Source organism: Dryas octopetala, chromosome 5 (assembly GCF_963921425.1).
Source record: "Dryas octopetala chromosome 5, drDryOcto1.1, whole genome shotgun sequence".
NCBI lineage: Eukaryota > Viridiplantae > Streptophyta > Magnoliopsida > Rosales > Rosaceae > Dryas > Dryas octopetala.
Window position 1 is genome coordinate 21,187,299 of NC_141370.1, and position 22,619 is coordinate 21,209,917.

The 22,619-nt window shown below is 35.7% G+C and overlaps 4 protein-coding genes across 10 annotated transcripts; all 4 read right to left on the minus strand.

Annotated features, from left to right (window-relative positions):
• Window positions 1-956: 956 nt before the first annotated feature.
• MAK10 (MAK10 homolog) lies at window positions 957-9,089 on the minus strand. 2 transcript variants are annotated; one of them, XM_086243669.1, is made up of 16 exons: window positions 8,812-9,089; window positions 8,034-8,101; window positions 7,791-7,946; window positions 7,459-7,626; window positions 6,969-7,151; window positions 6,392-6,466; window positions 5,984-6,256; window positions 5,758-5,901; window positions 4,451-4,585; window positions 3,984-4,082; window positions 3,396-3,452; window positions 2,999-3,203; window positions 2,442-2,560; window positions 2,085-2,153; window positions 1,731-1,829; window positions 957-1,648 (listed from the first exon to the last, which is right to left on the minus strand). In XM_086243669.1, exons 1-16 carry the CDS (start codon window positions 8,933-8,935, stop codon window positions 1,409-1,411), a joined length of 2,214 nt encoding a protein of 737 aa, XP_086099795.1. In that variant the 5' UTR covers window positions 8,936-9,089; the 3' UTR covers window positions 957-1,408. The 2 variants fall into 2 exon arrangements, with proteins under 2 accessions (XP_086099795.1, XP_086099794.1); XM_086243668.1 differs by having other exon boundaries at window positions 961-1,648; window positions 6,387-6,466; window positions 7,001-7,151.
• Window positions 9,090-9,719: 630 nt separating this feature from the next.
• On the minus strand, window positions 9,720-11,994 carry LOC147285672 (putative glycosyltransferase At5g11130). Of its 2 annotated transcripts, none has more exons than XM_086243115.1 (3): window positions 11,816-11,994; window positions 10,789-11,143; window positions 9,720-10,385 (listed from the first exon to the last, which is right to left on the minus strand). In XM_086243115.1, the coding sequence occupies exons 2-3, from the start codon at window positions 11,128-11,130 to the stop codon at window positions 9,720-9,722; spliced, it is 1,008 nt and encodes a 335-aa protein (XP_086099241.1). In that variant the 5' UTR covers window positions 11,131-11,143; window positions 11,816-11,994. The 2 variants fall into 2 exon arrangements, with proteins under 2 accessions (XP_086099241.1, XP_086099242.1); XM_086243116.1 differs by having other exon boundaries at window positions 10,789-11,144; window positions 11,850-11,931.
• Window positions 11,995-14,126: 2,132 nt separating this feature from the next.
• LOC147285673 (putative glycosyltransferase At3g42180) lies at window positions 14,127-17,057 on the minus strand. Of its 3 annotated transcripts, XM_086243111.1 has the most exons (4): window positions 15,867-16,121; window positions 15,619-15,764; window positions 15,122-15,485; window positions 14,127-14,789 (listed from the first exon to the last, which is right to left on the minus strand). In XM_086243111.1, the coding sequence occupies exons 1-4, from the start codon at window positions 16,119-16,121 to the stop codon at window positions 14,127-14,129; spliced, it is 1,428 nt and encodes a 475-aa protein (XP_086099237.1). The 3 variants fall into 3 exon arrangements, with proteins under 3 accessions (XP_086099237.1, XP_086099240.1, XP_086099239.1); XM_086243114.1 differs by lacking the exons at window positions 15,619-15,764; window positions 15,867-16,121 and adding an exon at window positions 17,050-17,057; XM_086243113.1 differs by lacking the exon at window positions 15,867-16,121 and having other exon boundaries at window positions 15,122-15,486; window positions 15,653-15,758.
• An 869-nt stretch (window positions 17,058-17,926) lies between these two features.
• On the minus strand, window positions 17,927-20,431 carry LOC147285674 (heptahelical transmembrane protein 1-like). Of its 3 annotated transcripts, none has more exons than XM_086244574.1 (5): window positions 19,898-20,431; window positions 19,681-19,773; window positions 19,171-19,219; window positions 18,364-19,065; window positions 17,927-18,020 (listed from the first exon to the last, which is right to left on the minus strand). In XM_086244574.1, the coding sequence occupies exons 1-4, from the start codon at window positions 20,368-20,370 to the stop codon at window positions 18,376-18,378; spliced, it is 1,305 nt and encodes a 434-aa protein (XP_086100700.1). In that variant the 5' UTR covers window positions 20,371-20,431; the 3' UTR covers window positions 17,927-18,020; window positions 18,364-18,375. The 3 variants fall into 3 exon arrangements, with proteins under 3 accessions (XP_086100700.1, XP_086100699.1, XP_086100698.1); XM_086244573.1 differs by lacking the exon at window positions 17,927-18,020 and adding an exon at window positions 18,088-18,285; XM_086244572.1 differs by lacking the exon at window positions 17,927-18,020 and having other exon boundaries at window positions 18,088-19,065.
• Between the last annotated feature and the right edge of the window lie 2,188 nt (window positions 20,432-22,619).

Genomic DNA, 22,619 nt, shown 5'->3' on the forward strand with positions numbered 1-22,619 from the left:
GAACATTATTATGAAAAAATAAGCAGGACAAACCCATCTGCCAGCACAGATCCTAATGTCCCAAATAAGCCACATGAATGACACCTTCCTATTCCTAGTGCTACTTAAGTACTTATGAAAATACAAAAGAATGAGTACTGAATGAAAATATACTATTTTTTAAAGTTTTTATACCATGTTCTCAAGGCCAACAGAAATAAAATAAAAGCAACTAAAAGACTAAAACCAGAATTTTGATGTTTTGTTTGCTACGATGCTTTGACCCATATCCACGATGATTCCAAGCTGGAGGCTTAGTTGGACTCTCGTGTACAGGTGTACTGTGTTTCAGTACCCTCAGAAAGTAGTTGTAGATAGGTGAGGATCAATGGGTCACATTTTGTACTATTCAGTCTATTCGATTTTTGTTATGACCTATTGTACTGATACACAATTTTGTTCTATCACATGCACTACATGTACCATCCACTGCAAACTTTGTCGTTTGCTCTTTAAACGGTTGATTTCCAATTCAAAGGGGTCTAAAACCAAATATATAACCTTACCTATATTCTTGCCCAAAAAAAAAAAACTTACCTATATAGAAAAAGGAAGAAAAGAAAAGAAAAGAAAAGAAAAGAAAAATGCAAACCAGGAGTTCAAATACTTTGACTATATAACAAGACATTCCAGAGTTGAACTACTAAAATTAGTAAAATAGAATGAGATTGGCATAATGGAGGAAGCTGTTAAGGTGTTTGTTGGACCGCTTTTGAACAAGTTTTGGTGGACTTTCTTTATCATACGCCAGATGGATCCATCATCAATCAGAATCAAAGTTAAGCTTTGCACTGTCCTTTCCTTCTTTTTGGTGCCGACCGGACCGACATTGTTAATTTGTAATTGGAATTTACATTGAGATGAGAAGAAAATAAAGGAGAAGATTTCCTTTTCCATTATTTCCTTCACAACTTCTTTCAATGAAAAGCCTCTCCTCCGACGCACCGGATATGAGATCACAGGTACCCGACCCAGCGGGTAAATTTGCCATCCCTAAGCACTCCCCAAGACCAGAGGCGGCCCTCTCACAAGATGAAGATGAGGATGGGGGATGAGGGTGAGGGTAGGAATACTGGAAAAGGATCACATTCACTTGTTTGCCACTTGGCTCCCATGCCATGAATAACAAAAGTGGAAAGCAACCTTTCTCTTCACCCGGATAACAAGAAAGCGAGGGAAGCAACCAAACCTTACATAAAGTTTTATTCTTTACTCATTGGAATTACAATTAATGAAATGAATAGTTGAAAAAATCGCTTTGACAATTGATGACGTTACAAGTGCTATTCTACAAGACTCTCTGCCTCCGAATTCTGCGGAGTGACTAGTAGAGTGTTTCAAAATTGGTAGAGATCATTAAAACACACCTTCAAGATCTCTTAACAACAGCTGTTGCGAAGCAAGGATGATGGTTGAACTCGAAAGAAACCTTCAGTGAGGGGTCAAGGGCTCCTGCTCGGCTAACCACGTTTAAGGCAATGCTATTGTGCTCGGCTACTTGCTCTAGCCTTCGTAGTTCAGCCAATTTTTCTGGGTCATTCGAAAAACTACTTTTGATCTCTTTTGCAATCCTCTGGGCATCCTTAAAATAATCATACAACACTAGGTTCTGCAAGAGGAAGACACAACAGTTAAGCCTACCACCGTATCATGGAAACGTTATATACATTGTTCACAGAATATTCACTCACGGATAATCGAGCATGGGTTGTGGATTCCTTAAACAAGGGGTATGAGACAAGATCAGGAATGCAAGCTTTTTGTAGGAGCTCAAAGTGCTGAATAAATCTCTGCAGAAAAAGGTTAAACCTCTTTAGAACACAAATGACATAATGTCATCCGAAATATAATTGGTCAAGAAGTCGTGTAAATTATTAAATTTATAAAAGAAAGAAACGGTGACATCTAAAATAGCTCCCAAAATGCATTTAGAACACTGAGATGTACTCTTTTTGCATGCCATATTCAGATGTGAGAACAAAACTGAAATTTACCATCCTTCAACTCTAATGGTAAGATATATAAATATAAAATAAAAGCTATACCTCATGCTCAGTATTAAAAGGGCTTGGACTTTGTACCATCATATGTTCATTCCTCAAAGCAGCAAGCATCTGGAAAGATTGAATTCATTAACTGTGGAATTGAGGTGAAAATGTTGAAGCAAAACATTTATGCTTATAATGGACAGGATCTGGGCTTGACATTCACAATATAAAAATGGTCTGGTAGACGATTTAAAACAGCACAACTTGGATACAGATAAGGTCCAAAAAAAAAATTCCTAGCACCAGCAGAGGCACAAAATGACAAAAGGACCTATTCTCCCCAATCATCTGAAATGGTACCTCCTCAAAGTGGTCATTCTTCACCTCATATTTTAGAAACTAAAGCACAATTACCATTGTAAGCCCTTCAGCCAGACAAATTTGGCATTGAAGAAACAAGACAGCCGGTGGAATCCGATAATCCCTTGCCACATCTTTAACAGAATCCTTTTTCTTCTTTCCCCTCCGTTTACCTGATTAACAGAAGTACAGAATGCATCAAATGGTGCCATAAGCTGCCACGATGAAAATTCAGACAGATTATTCCTATAAAACTGTTTGCATGAAAAAAGCAATAATACATTCAGAAACTGCCACGATGTTTGGTCCCTTTACCCAAATTCATCTTGTTCAGAACATCTTAATCACCAAATTAACAGACTAAACAATGTCTTGAATCCTAGCCTACGTATAGAGCACAGAAGATGAAATGCTTAGAACTATTCATTTTTAAACAGTTTCCTCATTTTCCAAGGATACAGGAAATGCTGGGTGACAACTCACAACCACTAAGCTTTGACCAAATTGACTAGTGTCCATGCATATATGTATAATGAAGATTGACTAATCTGAAAACTTCCTTACAACCAGCCTCACAATTGAAATAAGTTACAGAATGTTAGCATATTTACCACTGCCATTGCTCACCGCCATCTTAAGATTTGTTTTCTCCGCAAGCTTGATCAGGACAACATAGATATACCAATATACCATGCAATATTCACTGTGAGAATAGAGCTCCAATTCAAAACCTAAAATGAGAAATCGAGAAGCTATCCAGTATGTTTGCTCCTCCAACCAAACAAGGATGTGTTGGAATAGATTCATGAAGACATTCTGTGAAAATCCAGACAAATTTTGATAAACAAACATTTACTTTGTTTCCATTAAGGTTTCATTATATTTAGCAAAAGAAAAGAAGGAAATTTTAATCATAAGAAGATATAGAAATTGAGTGCCTCCATGATTAGCATACCAAGTGCTTAGATGGGCATAATATTAAAGTACTCCTCTCAGAGAGCAACATACCTCATCGTTTGAAATGTTTGTGTTTTCTCCAAACTCCTTTCTAAAGGCCATCTCTAGCTATAAATCAATATACAAAAGACGTAAACACATTAATCATTACCATTGACAATCCCATTATTGGAGACATAGTAACAACCACTCAAGTCAAAGTTAACATCATCCATATGTAAGATGTCAAGGCAGCAAAGGTAACAGACCCTACATAATATCAGTGCTTATGTTATGCTTACTTTCCCATGCTTATGAGAGACTTTCTTTTAAAGTAGTTACTATATAAAAAATCTTAAATTATTAATAGTAGAAACAATACAGGGGGTCTGAGGGGTAATTTGGAAGATCTTGTTATGAGAATAACTTAATTACATATCTGCATAAAAATAAAAGTAAAGATTTTGGATCACTCAGCCCTAAACCATCTAACATATAGTAATCTCAGAAAACAATAGATAAATATAGAGCAAGATATATGCACTTGATAGGATGTTCACTTCATAAACAAAATACCTGTACGGCCTTGAGCAACTGAATGAGATTGAAAAAAGAAGAAAAATTAATAAAATGTCTTGCTTTGAAGATAATGTGACATACCTGTACGTAAACAACACGCCAATCTTGTAAAATCTTTCCAAGCTTACGCCTTTGCCATGCACCATTTGTACATAAAATTTTTAGCAAATTGATTACTAACTGCATTACACAATGATATTTCACATATTAGATGAAGCACCCAGTGCAAGAATGTGGAAGCAAGTTAAAACTAAAGCCAGTCTCCCCCTGGTGCATGCATGGTTAAAACAAGGAGAAATAGTTGCATTTAATTTCCGATCTTTTGGGGCACACATTAATCCAGATTCCCTAAAATTTAAAAGGAAAAGAAAAAATGTCATACTAATTACTAGAGCTCCCACTGATCATTTATGTGGATCTCCCATCTCAAACAAAAATTGAATAGTTCCATAACATAACATGAAACAGATTTAAACTATCACCCCAAAAATACATACAAAAATGGAATGAAAAATAATAATCACTCCAACAGCAAATATTGGCCTCACCTGTCCCAGTTGAACAATAGATTCATTTTTCTGAATATCATGGTTCCTTGTAGTATCAGGTAATGCTGCAGCTCTAGTAATGACAGCAAAGGCAGGATCTCGGCCATAGAGTTTCCCATCTTCAACTAGAAGACGCTGTACAAAAGTTTTCAGGGTTGACAATTCAGAAATATGGTGACAGAATTGTAGCAATAAGTATCTAGTATAAAGTTCGGAACAAAATGAACTGAAAAAACCAAGAACTACTTACTTCCCACTACGCATAGTGTGACTGTGGGCATATACTAGAAAATGGACCAATTGTGGGATTAAGTAAGCTCCTGCTCCCCCCTCCTTTAAGTTTTCCCAAATCAAGGGTGTTTTTAGATAATTTTAAACTTGCTGGACATGGTCTAATTGGGCCTTTACGCAGTACATAGAAGTTCTAGAATTGGTTTTACTCTTTTTTTTTAAGCAATTCGTTTTTGTGAATATTTCTCACCTTATTAGAATTAGAAGTGCCAGCAGCTCACTACATCTGTTCATACTAGTTAATTCGCCAAAAGACTCTTAATATTTCTTCACGAAGTGACCTATTGCTCCCCCCTCCTTTAAGTTTTCTAAGTCAAGGGTAATTTTAGGTAATTTTAAACTTGTTGGAAATGGTCTGATTGGGCCTTTACGCATGTTACATAGAACTTTTAGTATTGGTTTTACTTCCTTTTTTATTCTTTGCTTAAGCAATTCGTTTTTATGAATATTTCTCACCATATTAGAATTAGAAGTGCCAGCAGCTCACTACATCTGTTTATACTAGTTAATTCACCAAAGGACAAGGTTTAGATGAGTTAACCAAAACATGACCAGAAACCAAGCGGAAAACAATGAACACTTGTATTGTTTCTAGGGTATCCCTGTTAAGTAAATGAAACCCATCCAAATGCCCACCAACTCCACAATAAAGAAATTTCAACAAGGGAACTAAAGGAAAATTGATGCCACCTGGTGAGGGGGTCACAATTCATAATAATCTTGAAGAAAAAGAGAAGGGGAGGGGGTCCTCTCCTCACTTTTCCCAGTACGCATGACACATCTAAAGAAATTTGTTTAAAATGGCTGAAGAAACCACTAAGAACCCCTAACCCACGTTACAAATATAAATAGCCCTATTGCTTAAGAGGATTCGTAGACCAAACTATCCTGATAATTCGGCAGAGGCAGCTAACAGCTGCAATGACTATATGACAAAGTATAAAAGACCACAAAGTCATCATACCAGGCACCAGAAGAACAATAAATGAGAAACAAATGAAAAAGTGAAAACCAACCTGAAGATGAGCTCTTGCTACCAAATCAGGCTGAGATTTTTGAAACTCAACCACAAAGTGCAATACACTTTCTAAAGATGGGTCCAATGGGTAGGAACATATAACATCTAGATCATGAAGAAGTTTCATAAAGTATTCAACAGCCTGGCGTAACAAAACAAAAAAATTTGTGATAATAATGGAAGTAAATTACTAGAACTATCAGTAGTAATAATACAATGCTCACCTTTTTCCAACTAAGAAGTTTTATTGCTCGTGGTGGTGTTGGGGCAGATAATCTACCGTTTAAACTGGTATCAAACCCAATCGGTTCACAACCAGAAGCGGTAGTTTTATCTTCTATACTGCCTTCATGAGTTCTAAGAGTACTAAATCTAAGGAACTCTGATGAGTTAAGAATGCAGTCTAGTTCTGATATGCAGGAGGCTATATGCTTTCTTGCCAACTCCAAACCTCTCCCTTGAGGCCGCCTCATGGATGTAAGAACATGGTAAAAATGCTGAAAGACGAACAACAAAAGAGGTCCTCTTAATTTAACTTCTAGAAGATGGGAAATATATATATTTAAATACATGGATATGTTCTCACACAATGCAGATTCATATAAGAAAACAAACACAGGGTAAGACCTTACGAAAGCGTAAGCGGCATAACAAAGCTTTGCAGTAGCCTTCCTCCAGTTCAAGATTATTTTGTAATGGCACCATGTCTGCATCAAAAGAGCTAGTATATGAACCAAGCATAATATTATGAAATGTCTAAACTTACATGCAGTCTGAAAAGGTGGCAAAGACTATGTAGATACACAAATTAAAGCTAGAACGTGTCTCTAAAAGCATAAGGTATGAAACAAACATTGGCAATTATTTATTTAAACTAAAATTGACCTAACCAAGAATTAAAATGGCAGTAGGCAGTCGATGAAGGTAAGGAGATGTACACATTGAATGACCAAGAAGCTCATTTACAAGGCAATTGAGAGTGGGTTATCTCTATATGGTCTTGGTCATCAAACAAATATACACCTTCAAAATTCACTTGCAAAAAACTTAAAGGAAAGTAAGGGAAGGAAGAACAATGAAAAAGAAAAATCATGCTAGCCTCTTCTAAAGAACAGTAAATCCTGTCTAGCCTCCAATAAGCAGTCAATATAAACTATCTCTGTGTTCTTGACGTATATGTTTCACTGCTACGTTTAACAATGACAAAACTAATATTAATGCGAAAGTGAACAAATATCTACCTTCTAACACTCTTCTTTTTGATGATGGAGCTTTACAAGCACGTAATTGGCGGGAAATTGTTTCTTCAACAGCATTTAGCATTGATAAGCACTTTTCATCTCCATCCCCATTCAAAGGAAGACCATATGTCATTGTAAAAATGTCTTCTTCCTGCCAGTAAGACAAGTTTGATCAAAACTGAATATAGAAGTGTTTGTTCATTGCTAGACACAATTAGAAACTAGGACTAAATTTTGTATACATGCAATTGAGATAATTTTGCATGTGGATAAAAAATGAACTGTATTGTGATCAGGATATGAAACTATAAGGTACTCTGAGGATAACAATCATTTACAAGTACTGTACAACTCATTCATTTATTTTCTTATCTGCTCTTGATACAATCCCGGTAGCAGTAAAAATTAATCAAAAGACTGAAACAACAGAGGCCAAAAGAGCTGTTGGAATAATTTACTTCATTAGTGCGCGCATCTGAGACAACTGAAATGACGGTCTTGCAGGTTGCTCGTATGACTCTGCAATAAGAATGCAGTAGTGCATGTGAAGATGTCCTATCAGGTCTGAGAAGATAGATGCAAGAGAAGACAGTTTGTGCCAATGAATGACCCTTGTGCCAAGTTGCCTGCCATATAAAGATTTAGAGATAAAATCATAAAGAATAGGAAAGATTATGTAGTATAGACACAAACAACTTATAACATATATTGCTTCGACAAGAAATTTTTACTGTTTTAAATATATATGTCAGGCCTAAAGAGCAATCAAGGGAAGTTATGCAGCAGATACCTCACAGGCTAGAAGATGGTCCATGATATCAATAGTGCATTGAACATCAATCGTTTTATCAAAGCTAATAGGAACTGGAGCAGCACCATTCTCAATTGCTTCATCAACAGAGTAATATTTAGAAATGATACCGGAATCCATCTTTGGGTCCATTATCTGATAAGGAACACAAATACAAAGTGTTAAGTATAGACTATGTGTTACCTCCAAAAATTAACAAAGAAAGAGAAGACAATGTGTTACCTCTAAAGCAGACATAGCGGCAAAAAGATTGAAATTATCTCCATGAATGAGCACACCATCCTGAAGATCTGTGACCAAAGGTCATCAAGAGAAAAACAAATGAAAAATGAGTAACCAATGATAGGCTAGAATGAAAATCAAGCTCTAAACCCAAACAACTTTATATAGGGTGTTTGTGACGTTGATTTATTCTCCAGAAAACAAAACAAAAAAAAACAAAGAAGAAGAGTTTACTTGTATATTGCATAATTTGCTAAACATGTTTCATAATTTTCTTTTTCTACCAATGCAATCAGAAAATGGAGCAATGGAGATTTACACATTGCACAGTTACTTCCAAAGAAAATCAATATCAAGCTTCAGTCATCCAAACAACTCCGCAATAAAGAACCATGCAAACACTAAAATAATTCACCATTTGTTTTAACCAAACAGAGCATCAATGTTTTCAACAATGTAGTGAAAAAAATCCTAGGATCGCATTAAGTTAATGGAAACTAAACCACTGCTTTTGGTTAACTACACACACAATATATGGACATGTACGTGTGTGTGTTAAACTGCTTGGTCACTTGAGTCTTGTTCATTATCTATTTCTTTATTAATTTTGAATTTGAAAGTCCAAAAGTATACTTTCCACGAGACCATAATACGCTTGGGATTCTCATCTCCGTTTCCTTAATCCTTACTTTTGGTTTCTTTCATTTTCTCGGAAACCAAACAGAGTAGCCTAGAGAAGCTGAGATTGAGGTTAGGGCAACAAGGGGAAAACACCTACCTCTGCACGCGGCGTCGAGAAGCGGTGACACGTCGGCCCAAACAGTGTGATCGCCGGCGGGAATGGGTGCGCGTTCGGGTAAGGGGAGGTCCACGGAAGCTTCCTGTGCACTCGTCCCAGCCATCGGGTATTAGATTGCTTCTCACTGTGGAAGGGAGTAGGGAGCAGCTTTTGAATATCAGAGAGTCTCTTGTTGTTGGTTGGTTGGTTGGCGTTGTGGTCTTCGTAGCAAGTGCTTTAGTTGCTGCTTCCCCCTACTTGCCTTCGACAAGTTTACAACAAACACTGTGCCGCGTGCGCGTCAATCGGTATGGACTGCTAGGGGGCTTAGACTTTAGGGCATCAAACGAGTCGGACTCGGATCCGATGTTGGTATGGGCTCGGATCCTACACACTGGTCACTGGACTTCCTTTTTAGCTCTGTTACCGTTAGATTGTTTTACAAAAATTTGAACTCTAACAAGTTCTTAGAGTTTTATAAACATAACTCGAGTCATAAAAAAAAAACTTAACTCTTGATTAATAGAGCTCCTATCAAGTAGTGTTCAAAATTTACGAGTGGTTCGAACACTATTCAAGGGAGCTCAAGAATAGTAGGTTATATTTTTTTAAACTCTTAAAAAGAGTTAAATGTCTTTAAAAAACACAAATTTTGATTTTCAACTTTCTCCTAGTTTCTATAAATCAACGACTTTCAAGTATTCATGCATGTATTTATTTTCTATAATATGGCAGGATTTCTGGGTTGTTGGATCTCTCTTCAAGAAACAATGAAGACATATAAATCAAGTAATACATTTTGAATCCTGTCAAATTCATTAATTATTTATATATAGAAAAACAGACTACTGGCCAAATTCATGCCTTCACAAGAAACCTATAATCACAATAGCGATCAACATAATCAATCAAATTGGTAACTTAATGTTAAGCCTTCTAAGCCACAATGAGTGAAGCACCATATGAAGCACATCAAAAGGCTCAGCAGGCCGGTTGAGCTCAAAATGCCTCTGCACTTTGGTCACCCTCCTCTGCATTTTCAAGTACTTGCTATATGAAACCCCTTTCAAGATCTTCTTGATATCTGTTATTCTATTTGAGGGAATGTGTATTGAAAACTTGGTCCAATCAAACACATCATCAAAGGGCAATGCATAGTGGTCCGAAATGATCACTGGTACACACCCAGATTGAATTGCTTCAACCACTCTTGGACTTGCCACTTCCCACCCACTTGGGCACAAGCAAAACTTGCTCTGCTCCATCAATTTCTTGTAGCCTAGCTGCTTGGGAAGCTTCTCAAAGACTTGGATTTCATCATCTTTTCCCTTCCAGTGTTCAAATAGCATTGACCTTATGTCTCCATGAGAACCGCCAGCAAAGAAGCCAAGTATTGGGCGCTTATTTGGGGGTTGGCCAAGTGAGAGCTGGCCGGTTAGCTTGTGAAGGTCTAAGTTGAATTCTGGCATTGAGACGTCCCTTGTAGGCTTGAACCCTTCAGAGGTGTTGGCATTGCATAGTACTCTAATGAAGTTGGTGAAGAGCTCAGGATCATCAAAGGTAACTGCCGGTGCCTAACAACATACATGGAATAAAGTTAGTATGTCATGAAGAGTACTGCTATATGTAGCGCATTTACTAGTTACACCTCTAATAGAAATGTAATTTATTTACATGAATGGATCCAATATAAATCTCATCTTTAGGTAAGAAAAACTTTGAGAACCAGTCCAAATTTAGATTAACTTTTAAATGTAACTACTGGGTAATGTTGAACTCTCATCAAGTTTTAAACAATCAATGCTTAAAAAAAGTTCGAATACTATTTGTAGGGATATTTAACGCGTATTTTATTGTGTAGAAAAATAACTAAAAATTTGTAATATAAATAAACAATAGCTAGTTTTGGACTTTTTCTATTATAAAAGATGAATTTAATAAATATAGTACAAATAGTTTTCCAAAAAAAAAAAGTACCCAATCATGACAAGAGAGCATAAAATGGTCAGCTCCTTTGCTTCTATTCCAATATGGGTACCTATTCGCTATAAGATTGACATAGTCTTTGACGACCCGCACCATTCGATCACGACGATAGTCGGTAACGGGCATGTAGATGTACTCCACAATATAGACAACACTTATGGGTAGGAAGAATACATGGGCCTCATCTGGATGGCGGGCCGTGAATGGGCTTTTCCCATTTTCCATCTCATCAATAAAATGGCCCTCGATGGAGTAGATTAAATGGGCCGGCCCAGAGTGAACCAAGGGTTGCTCTCCTTCCTTGTAGGCCCAAACCTTGAACCTCTTCATCATCTCGATATGACTCCTAATACAACATATGGTACAAAATTACAAATTTGATTGAATACAATTGTCTGCAATTGAAGAATTTTGGGTACATTGGAAAATGAATTATGGTAACTAGAATGAAGAAATAAATAGACACGATCACACGAGTACATTGAATTTGAATTATGCAAAAGATAACTTTCATGAATAATTAAGTTCTGAAAAAAAGGTTTCATGAATAAGCAACATTATCCTTTGTACTACATTTATTACTCAGTTACTGTCATAAATAGAATATATAGCTATCACTATTAATTACCTACATATGTCTTTGCTTTAGACCTTCCAACCATAATATCAATGTAAATTTTAAAGCGTTTAAAAATTGATTGATACAAAAAGGTTCACATAAGGGATTTAAATTAACGAATAAATGAAAGACAATGCATCTATGCATCTAAGGGTTCGATTTACTTCAATGTTATTTCTTTCAATCCTTGTATTAAATTCAAAGATTTGTTGTATTATCCTTCATTTATCTCTCAAATTTTGTCCTTTAGGTGAGCACTTCTCTTGAATTTGTCTTCGTAATATATTCGTTAGTCCCAAAGAAATATACTTTCATACTGTTTTCAAATTTATGTTTTTTTCTAAAAAAAATTATGAGAAGCGTCAAGAAAAGTAAATAAATGAAAGGTTAAAACTTAACTGATGAAAAGCGTAAGCATTTCTGTAAATGCATCCTCTAGGGATGAAAGTCTCGTCCTTATTATTTGATGTATAATTCCGAGTGTGAATTGCTTTGTAGATAGCCGCTCGTGCTTCAGCCAAATCTTCTTCCTTCTTCTTCTCCAACCTACTTTTTTTCCTTTTGAAATGCAACCTACTCATTTTCTGTAACAAAATAAAAAATAAAAAATTGAGAGAGAAAAATAGTAAATAAAATACAAACCATGAACAAACAATTCTTTAGTGATAAAACCTATGTTTGATGGGACTAACATTGATATTTTGGCTGAAATCGTAGGTTGCAAAGGAAGGTGAGTCATATGGAGGAATTTGTTGTGTCAAGGCCAGCAGATCAGGTGTGGGTAAGACTACTCTTGAAGATTTGGGACTGGAATTTGAATGGTTAAAAGGGATATAAATATTAGTGGAGGAATAGAAAATGAGATCAGTGATACAGAAAAAGTTTGGGACACATAAGTACGTGAGAAGAACAAGAAGAAAGGTGGGTACAAGTAAATATGAGAGAGCTGGGAAGCTGAAGGCTGCCATGGCTAAATATATTGTACACACACATATATATATATAGTGTTTCCTTGTGTCTTACGTACTCTTCTTTTTCCTCTTCGATCTAGAGAGAAAGAGAGAGATTATATGGCGGTATGAATGTGAATTGTGAAGCATCGACTTGCCTAACTAATTTAGCTTGGTCAACTTTTTGGTCTTTCCTTAATAAAATGATTAATTACATTTTAACTGGAAGCTCCAGTTAGCTAGGCTAAATTTATGGTTAATTAATTAGTATCTTGGACGGTATAAATTAATTAGTATCTACTATATTAATTGTAGAAACTAGAAAGAGATTTATTTCGATTAATTAGATGATGTAGTAATGGAAATGCAGTTGAGAAAAGAAAATAATATCTTCCACGTACGACATCATTAATTTACTGGACTAAACCCTAATTAACCCCATTAATTCAACATTTCAATTAACCTTGCAAAATAACCTCTCAATATGGCACATATGTGCATGATATCATTGTTAATTTGCTGAAAGTTAGGGGTACTTTAGTACTTTGACTACATCATCCTCTCATAGTCATGTAGTAGCACTGTAGCAGTACCTTCTAATTAAAAGACATCAACTTAATCATGATTAGTCATAATATATATATATAATTTTTTCTAGAAAGAATGTTCATATTTTTTTAAATTTGCGAATACCGACACAGTGCTGACATGAGGTAAACAGTCTGTCGGTACAAATGATGTGCTGCAACAAATTCTGATGTGCTGCAGCAATTTCTGAAATTTCGTGTCGACACACTATCTACCATATGTCAGCATTGTGTTAGCATCCACAAATTTTGAAAATGTTGACATCATCTCTCGAGAATGACTTATATATATATATAAATGCATCACAACGTAGGGGATGAGTCATGAGGCCAATTTCGGGAGGGAGAGACGCAATTTAAGGACAGAAGATCCGAACTCCTTGGCTAGCTTCAAGAAAAATTGGAAAAGTAACTAATTAACATACATGCATATATGGATGTGGATCAAGATTTTGGCGTAGGAATTTGACCCAATAGCTCCAATCCCAAACACATTATTTATAGATTATTTGCATGATTCCAAGAGCATTATGAATAATATGTCTCGATCATGTCGTTCCTGTCTCGGATTACCAACTTTCTTGAGACTGCTTCAATTCTCTGGCCTTGATTGAATTGCAAGTCATCGATCCACTGGCGGAACCATGCAAGGATCATCTCTTATTATTATATGCCTCTTCTTTCATCTAAAACAAATCATATTATGGCATGCATTAATCCATATATGATCAATAATTCAATATGCATGTAATTGCTTCAATTTTAATTTGAGTGATTATGTATATGACCCAACACAATAGCCATTATAGAGTTGCAGAGGAGACAATTAATAACAAGATTGAAAATAAGACGGCATTAATTATGGAGTTGCAAGTCGATCACTAAAGGAAGACTAAGATATTTGATTAAGAAGACAATGCTTGTTTTTATATGAGTTTTAATTATACAATCATGTATTATAATTTAAGCGTGTGTGAGTAGAAAATGAAATAATCATAATAACACTTTTTGAATGTATGTTGAGTTACCTAAATGCATTGTAATCCTTTGATTTGTAATACATGACTAGAAGTAAAAACAAATACAAAGGAGAATCCAAATTTAAAAATTAAAACAAACACGTAGGATAAATCATTCAAATCTAAAAGTTACATGCACAAGTTAATGTTTATATCAACTTTCGATTTTAAAATTAAGCCGTCTCAACCACACTGAATGAAGTACCATATGAATTACATCAAATGGCTTAGATGGTCTATTTAGTGCAAAATGCCTACGAACTTTGGACACCCTCTTCTGCATTTTCAAGTATTTCTCATTTGGAATTGCTTGTAAGATGGTCTTAATTTCTGGTATCTTAGCAACTGGAATATGTATGGAAAATTGGCTCCAATTAAGGACATCACTGAAGGGTAATGTATAATTGTCAGTAATTAACACCGGCACACACCCTGCATAAAATGCCTCCACCACTCTTGGGCTTGCCACTTCAAACCCACTGGGACACAAGCAAAACTTGCTCTGCCCCATTAATTTTGTGTAGTTTTGACCCATTGGAAGCTTTTCATGGACTTGAATTTCTTCATCTTTGTCCTTCCAATAATTGAGCAACACATGTCGAATGTACCCATGGACCCTACCGGCAAAGAAGGCTAGAATTGGACGGTTGTTTGGGTCCTGACCCAAATAGGGTGGACCAAGCTTTCCAGAGGGTATGTAAATTTCAGGCAGTGGGACGTCTCGTTTGGGCTGGAATCCTTCAGATGTGTTGGCATTACAAAGGACTCTAATAAAGTTCTTGAAAAGCTCAGACTCTCCTACTGAAACCTCCGGTGCCTGAAAATAAGAAACTTCTAGTATTTTTAGTCACGTCAAAATTTGTAACTGATATACTGATGCATTAATTAAGATTTTAAAAATATTTAGGATAATAGTTTGTGCTTCTAGTACTATTTTTTTATAGTAATGCTACACTTACCACATTTTTATACCATAATTTCATACCATTTTACATGGCATTCATACATTGGACACTAAAAATTAAAAATTAAAACCTAAAAAAGAAAAACGAAATAACCTTCCAGTAAAATAATGACACATCATGTGGGATACAAATGTGGGAAAAAAAATGTGTGACAACTAGCATTATTGTTTTTTATAATACGTACCCAATCGTGGCATGAAGCCATAAAATGGTCAGCACCATTGCTCCTGTTCCAGTAGGGATACTTATCAGCCACAACACCAACATAGTCGATGACAATCCGTTGCAGGCGATCGCGATAGTAGTCTTGTTTTCTGGTGATGGGCAAGTAGACATAGTGAACAATGTTGGCTACACTGAAGGGCAGGAAATATGTGTGTGCCTCATCAGGATGTGTAGCTCTGAAGGGGCTCTCCTCCCTCTCTATTTCATCTATGAACTGTCCTTCAATGCCGTATATGTTGTTCATTGGACCAAAATGCGCTAATGGATACTCTCCTTCCTTGTAGCTCCACACCTTGAACCTCTTCCTCATCTCTATGTGACTCCTGCACATACATGATACATATCATAGTTAATTATGATTAAGCAATTAATATGTACACATTTATATCCATAAGAAGAAAATTAAAAGTACTTAATTAATTATAATTAGCATCTTAAAAGTTAAACGTGCTCAACTGGTGAAAAGCATAAGGGTTATTGTAAATGCTTCCTCTTGGGATAAAAGTCTCTTCCTTGTCTGATGTATAGTTACTAGACCGAATTGCTTGAAGAATTGCGGCTCGTGCTTTTGCTAAATCTTCTTCAATTTTCTCCAAACTAGTCTTAACACCCTGGTCACAAAATTTACACTAATAGATAGTATTAGCCAAAGTTGATTAATTTACCAAAACAATTAATCAAATATATTTGCATGATTTGCTCACTTTGGTACCACTAGCTTTCTGTATAGTACTTCCTTGATACATAGAGCTTGTGAGAGTCGACCCATCTAAAGAAACGTGTGGTGGGGCTGTGTAGTTATTGGTCTTTTTGAGATTAAAAGGTGTAGAAATAGTGAAAGAGGAAACAAAGGGAATGAGATGGTTGTTTTCGGACAATGGTGAAAAGGTTACGAGGAAGCAAAGAAGAAAAAACAACGTAATAACTAACAGAAAAAGTCGAAAGCTTAAGGCTGCCATGGCTAACTTTACTGCTAGCTTCTATATCACACACAGTACGTACGTACTCTACTCTGTCGCTTTGATTCCTAATAAGAAGTGATGAGGGTGACTCAGTGACTTGGTGAGGAATATCAGCATCTGGGTTTATCTAATTAAGAAGCTGCATGCACTTGCTACATTTATATATACATATAGCTAGGGTGCTTTGACTTTATAATAAAGGCTAGCTAACTCTTTGCCTCAGCTCTCGGTGAGTCATATCATCAAACACGTACATTGTGATATTACTGACCTGGAAAGATTGTTAGCAGCTGCAGAAATCGATGATATTCTTAAAACTTTTGAAGATGAGTAACTTGCAAGTTGTCAGAATAATTTATTAACCTTTTGCCATGCATATCATTATCATATGCCAGCATATATATTTTTGTCCGGGGTTATTCCAATAGGTACTCTTTTTTGGAGAGAAAAACCCTAACCGTTAAAATAGAAAAAATCTCAAAAATAGTTTGTCAAGTCCCTCTCTTATTTTAAGTGACTTGTTTCCACAACATTTTAAAGCTCATATTCTATAGAACAACTTGTTTTTTGTCTTATCCTAAGCCTTAACCAATCTAAAATAACATATATACACTATCAAATACATGCCAAATTGCCAATTCATGCGCGCACTAAATGCATGAAATTAATAAACCTTTTTCCTCTGTTTTTTTTTTTTTTTTCTTCATGCTATTCTATAAATACAAATAAACGGTAGTCTTTGGAGGGTAGTTATTTATCCAATTCTATAGTGAAGTTTGTACCATGGCCCTAGGGAATCGACCAAACTCTAATCCCAAAGGTACATATATTGAGTTGGTCAAACTCATTTGTTTATCATGCACCTTCTCTTATGATCCCCATATATCTATATATGAGGTTGAAGTGAACTTCTTGGATCGCAAACTTCTTGAGCCTGCTGCTTTTTGAGTGGATTGAAAGTAATGTACTGTTAAAAGTCCAACACCAGATCAAGAGACCCATGGCCTGAAACATATATAAAATCAGATGGATATCTTGGAAATTGCCCAATACATGATGGGAACTGGGCTTATAAATAATTAACCTATGTACTTACTTAGTCATACAGGTGAAATAGGAGTAGACTTTTTTTGTTTAGTCAAACTGTGAGTAAACTTACGTATTGTTCACACTTCATTTATGAGGTGGGTGTGACTTATTATATGACACGTATTGTTCACACTTCATTTAATTACGTATTGACAGTATTGTTCATATATACATGTGTGGTTAAGCTACATAAGATTTCATATCGTGGAATGGAAATAGTATTGTGTACAAGTTAAGGTTGAGTTCAGCATTTTCAATATTAATTGTTTACCCACTTGTAACACTTATTATAAGTCCAATGCATGCTAAAGCATTTAAGCTCACCCACAACTAGACTAGTAGACTTTGACTCTCATCTAAGGATGGAGCTATTAGAAGGCTCTCATGAACTATAACCAAGCCCAAAAAAAGTCTAACCCTGCCCAACCCAAGTGTCAGCCCACACTAAGCCCATCCCGTCCCCCAAAGCCCACCCTGTATATGGCATTGGCATCTCATCATCCAACAGCCTTGTAAGTTGTAACTGAACTCTTTTATCCATTCTCACATTTCCTATTTTCTTGGACGTACGAGAATCATGTTTCCTAACAGAACGTAATTCTTGCCTAATATCTTTGAATTGAAAGCTTTTTTTTTTTTTTTTAATCAGAAGGAGAAGTCGAATTATGAATAATTAATTAGTTACTGAATTGAAAGCATCTTCAACTTGAATTTAATAGATGTGGGCTTGAGCAACCTGCAACCCCTTGAACTATCCTAAATGTTGAGGTGCAAAAAAGTACCCTAAATTTGTCTCCATGCTGCGTTCTGATACATCAAAATACATTCACAATTCAATTATTCAGAAAAAAATAAAACTACAAAATGATCAATATACAAACTAATATTATGATACACACTACAATCTCAATAAATAAGTAATAGAAAACAATTAATTCTGAACTTTTTTCTCCCTGGAATTCTTCTAAAACATAATGACAGCCTCTATCTGCTTCTCTTTTGAGGCCATCTTTTGAGCTAGAGGAAGCTCTCATATACAACACCTTATACTCAACAAATGAATTATATGCCCCTACGTACCCAAATACCCATCATCAATATCAATATAAATCAAGCATAAATAGTTGAGCACAAAAATGAAGTTACTTACTTGGTATATATTTTACATAGTACTATTGTCACACCCAAAGGTGTTTCGCCATTCTAGCATTACAAGTATGGCACCATAATGTGCCAATGCACCCATCACCACCAAAACATGAAAAATTTGATGGCTGTGGCCAGCCAAATCAAACCATCCGGGCTTCCATCTTTCTGGAATCCGAGTCACATAAAATCCAGTCCCTGTTAAGTAGAAAAGGGCCATGAAAGCCTCATAAATCAGAGTGATATCGCGCTTCGGGTTGCCCCAATTCACAATGCTGGCATGGATGGCAGGCACAATCCCAAACAACCCCATAGAAGCAAAGAGTGAGGCACGAAATGTACGAAATTCGCAGCTTGAAAGCTTTGGTGAAAGCAGTGTTATGATGGTGAAAATGCCCATGATGGTGATCCCACCAAGGTAGATGAATTGCCAGCGCGAGTCACATTGGAATATGTAGAAAATTGGAGGGAAGAAGGAGGTGATGATCATGATGGTGATGCCGGAGTAGTCTATGCGCAAGAGTAAGAGGTTCAAAGGGTGAGAGTGGCATGAGAAAAGGTGGCAAATGGTGCTTGAGAGAAGGCAGAACATAGAACCACTTAGGAAAACATAGAAAGGCCACCATGTCACACTCATTTCAGCAGATGATGCAATACCCATTTCCTGAGATGTCATTTGCTCGAAATCAATAAGCTTTGTTGTCCCCTGATAATTAATTTCTTGTGTTAATTTTTGAAATATATCAATCAGAACAGAAGCAGTGGAAGAATTGATATCATAGGGAGGATCATATACAGAAGATGAACTAACCGAAAAAATATTACGGGAAATATTTGTATCTGCACTAATTGGTGTGTACCTGCATCAAATTACATGCATATATAAATTAATGAGACAAGGTTATAAATTGATTGATTCTTCTTGGAATTACGTACTATATCTATATGCATGCCTGAGAGTTTTGGGAATTGAAATGTATGGAATGTTCATAGTGTCAAAGAAAAGAAAGATCTCTATTTATGCATGGTTGCAATTAATGATTATGAAGCTAAATTAACTCTAATTAATTAGCAGAAAAAGAAAGATTTCACATGCTTTCATCTAGAAATTAAATGTTTCAAACTAACTAATAATTAGTCTAGGTATATTACTATAATATATTTTGTTAATTAGTCATCAGTTTTCTATTCTGATTCTAATTTGTTTTCACATAACTATGGAAGATATATGTATATCAGATACAAATGAAATTTTCAGATTTCTCAAAAGAAAACAGAATTAGAAAAAGTAACTAATTAAAGAAAGAAATTATCAACAAACCTGGTAAAAAAGCCAAGGAGATCGGCTAACTGAGGCACTTCCCACAAATTGGCCATAGTCAAACCCAAAAACAGAACAAACCCAATCAAATGCCTGCAAACAAAACACCCAAAATTTAAATAAAATTTCGAATAATTAAATTCAAAGAAAAGAAACAAGAAAAACCTAAATTCATGAAAGAAACATGAAAGAAATGAAACAGCAAAACAAGACGTACGTCCAAACGTTGAGAGTTTCGTTATGCCAGCGGAAGACGCTGAAGAAAGCTTCGTGGAGAGGCCAATTGGCTCTGTAATAATTGAGTATGAACTCATTGTCTTTCATGTACTCCGGCAACTCCCAATACGACATCAAACCGTACCGTTTGGGTTGGGTCGATTTTGTCTGTTGAGAAATATCCTTCTTCTTCTTCTTCTTTTTCTTCTTGTTGTAGTTGTTGTTGTTGTTGTTGTTGTTGTTGTCTGTGTGGTAATGGGTTTGATCCATAATTTGTTTTGGTTTTGGTTTTGGTTTTGGTTTTGATGGTGAGGATGAAGAAGATGATGATCTCTTGGAAATTGCTGAAGCAGCTCCTCCTTCTTCCCTAAGAGACATTGGTGGGTGTGGAGGAGGAGGGGCTTCGAGGAGAGATGGTTTATAGTTATGGTGGAAGAAGAAGAAGAAGAAGCAAATATGTGAATAATATGCCATGTGATGTGTAATGAGGTATTAAGTGCCCAACTGCACCAACCAACTACAACATTAAAAAGACCTACTGACATTGCCTTGCATTACTACATTTACATGACATGCACGATGCTCTATCTAGCTAAGCATAGCAGATACATACACTGGTTTGGTTGGTTGGTTCTCCTCTGTGCCTAAAATCATTAATTTATTTTTTTATTTTATTAATGACGTCTTTTTCCTGGCCTATATATGAGAATTATAAAGAAGGAGAATTAATTGGTTAACCATATTTTCCATTATATCTCACCCACCAAAGTACCAAACGGATCAACTAATTTATCAAGACCCACTTTTCATTACTCTATATAGATAGTAGATACATGAAAATAATATATTTTTGTCCACGTTGTCAAGGTAGACTATTAATTAAGTTGAGTTTTATTTGAATGTTTGGTTTAAAGTTTAATCCGATAATTTAACAAAATAAAATGACTATTTAACAAACAACACATTTCAGTGTATATTTATATTTATATATATATATGGACTCCTTCTGTTGAGGTATACCTCAACTTATTTATGTTGAGGTATGACCTTGTTGGAGCCCACACGAGTCGTTTTGTGTCGATCCGAACCGTTCGCAAGGATAATCTTCATTGATAGATCATCCTTGCAAAAAATTAGCCTAATCGGAAATCATTTGCTTATCTAACTTTGATAAAACAAATAGACGGTTTCATCGAAAATATTTGGTTCGTCCATTTATTTGATCAAAGTTAGATAGGCAAATGATTTCCGATTTGGCTAATTTTTTGCAAGGATGATCTATTTATGGAGATGTAAAAAATGAACGGTTCGGATTGACACAAAAAGACTCGTGTACGCCCCAACAGAGTATACCTCAACATAAATAAGTTGAGGTATACCTCAACAGAAGGAGCCTGATATATGGACTCCTTCTGTTGAGGTATACCTCAACTTATTTATGTTGAGGTATGACCTTGTTGGAGCCCACACGAGTCGTTTTGTGTCGATCCGAACCGTTCGCAAGGATAATCTTCATTGATAGATCATCCTTGCAAAAAATTAGCCCAATCGGAAATCATTTGCCTATCTAACTTTGATAAAACAAATAGACGGTTTCATCGAAAATATTTGGTTCGTCCATTTATTTGATCAAAGTTAGATAGGCAAATGATTTCCGATTTGGCTAATTTTTTGCAAGGATGATCTATTTATGGAGATGTAAAAAATGAACGGTTCGGATTGACACAAAAAGACTCGTGTACGCCCCAACAGAGTATACCTCAACATAAATAAGTTGAGGTATACCTCAACAGAAGGAGCCTATATATATATATCTCTTTTACCAAAAAAAGCATATATATATCTCGTGAAGCATGTGTCATACATCACCATGATGGAGATATAAAACCACCATGATTGAGATAATATTGGGTAACCAAAGTTACCTCAAAAGATCACGTACGTTCAGAATATGCTATTTTGGGTATTTTGTTTGTTACTTCATTAAAAAAATAATAATAAAAAAAAGCAGTTGTAAAATCCAATTGACATTTAGGTTTAAGAAGCTCAGCTAATTTTTTCTCTAGGTGGCATTAGCAACCCTAATGTAGCAATACTCCATTGTTTTAAGAGCAGACAGGTGACCAACTATCGGACTGCTATTTACTTTCTTATTGATTTATGGATACATAGTTTTGATTGCTCTTGGGACACTTGAACGCAAAAGCAATATTTCTTGCCAATTGCTTAACCACTTGTCTTACTAAATTAATATAACTCAATATGTATTCATTCAAAATGAGGGTAGAGAAATGAGTTATATTTAAGATTAGTCAAAGTTCAATTCTCTTTAATGTAACAAATAATGGGTTTATATTTATATTTAGACTATTGTTGGTGTTTTGACCCAGAAATAAAGACGATAGTTGGTGTCTGTCTTTATTCTCGATTTGGGAAGTTCCTTGTCACGTTAGATGTTACGTTCCATAAAAGTAGTGACCCCATTCACCCATTTACTCCAAGACACACGTAGCCTTATGACTTTATGAAGACGTATGTATGTAGGTTTAAGAGGATGTTGACACCAGCACTGATGAAGGACCACCCATATATGCTCCTTTGCTGATTACTCATTAGTCATTAGGAACAGAATAGCGATTACACCTTTCATCTTTTAGAATCTGAGTTTAACCCTTTCAAGATTGCCTTACTGTCAGTCTGTCACGATTTTGGTTTTTTGGATT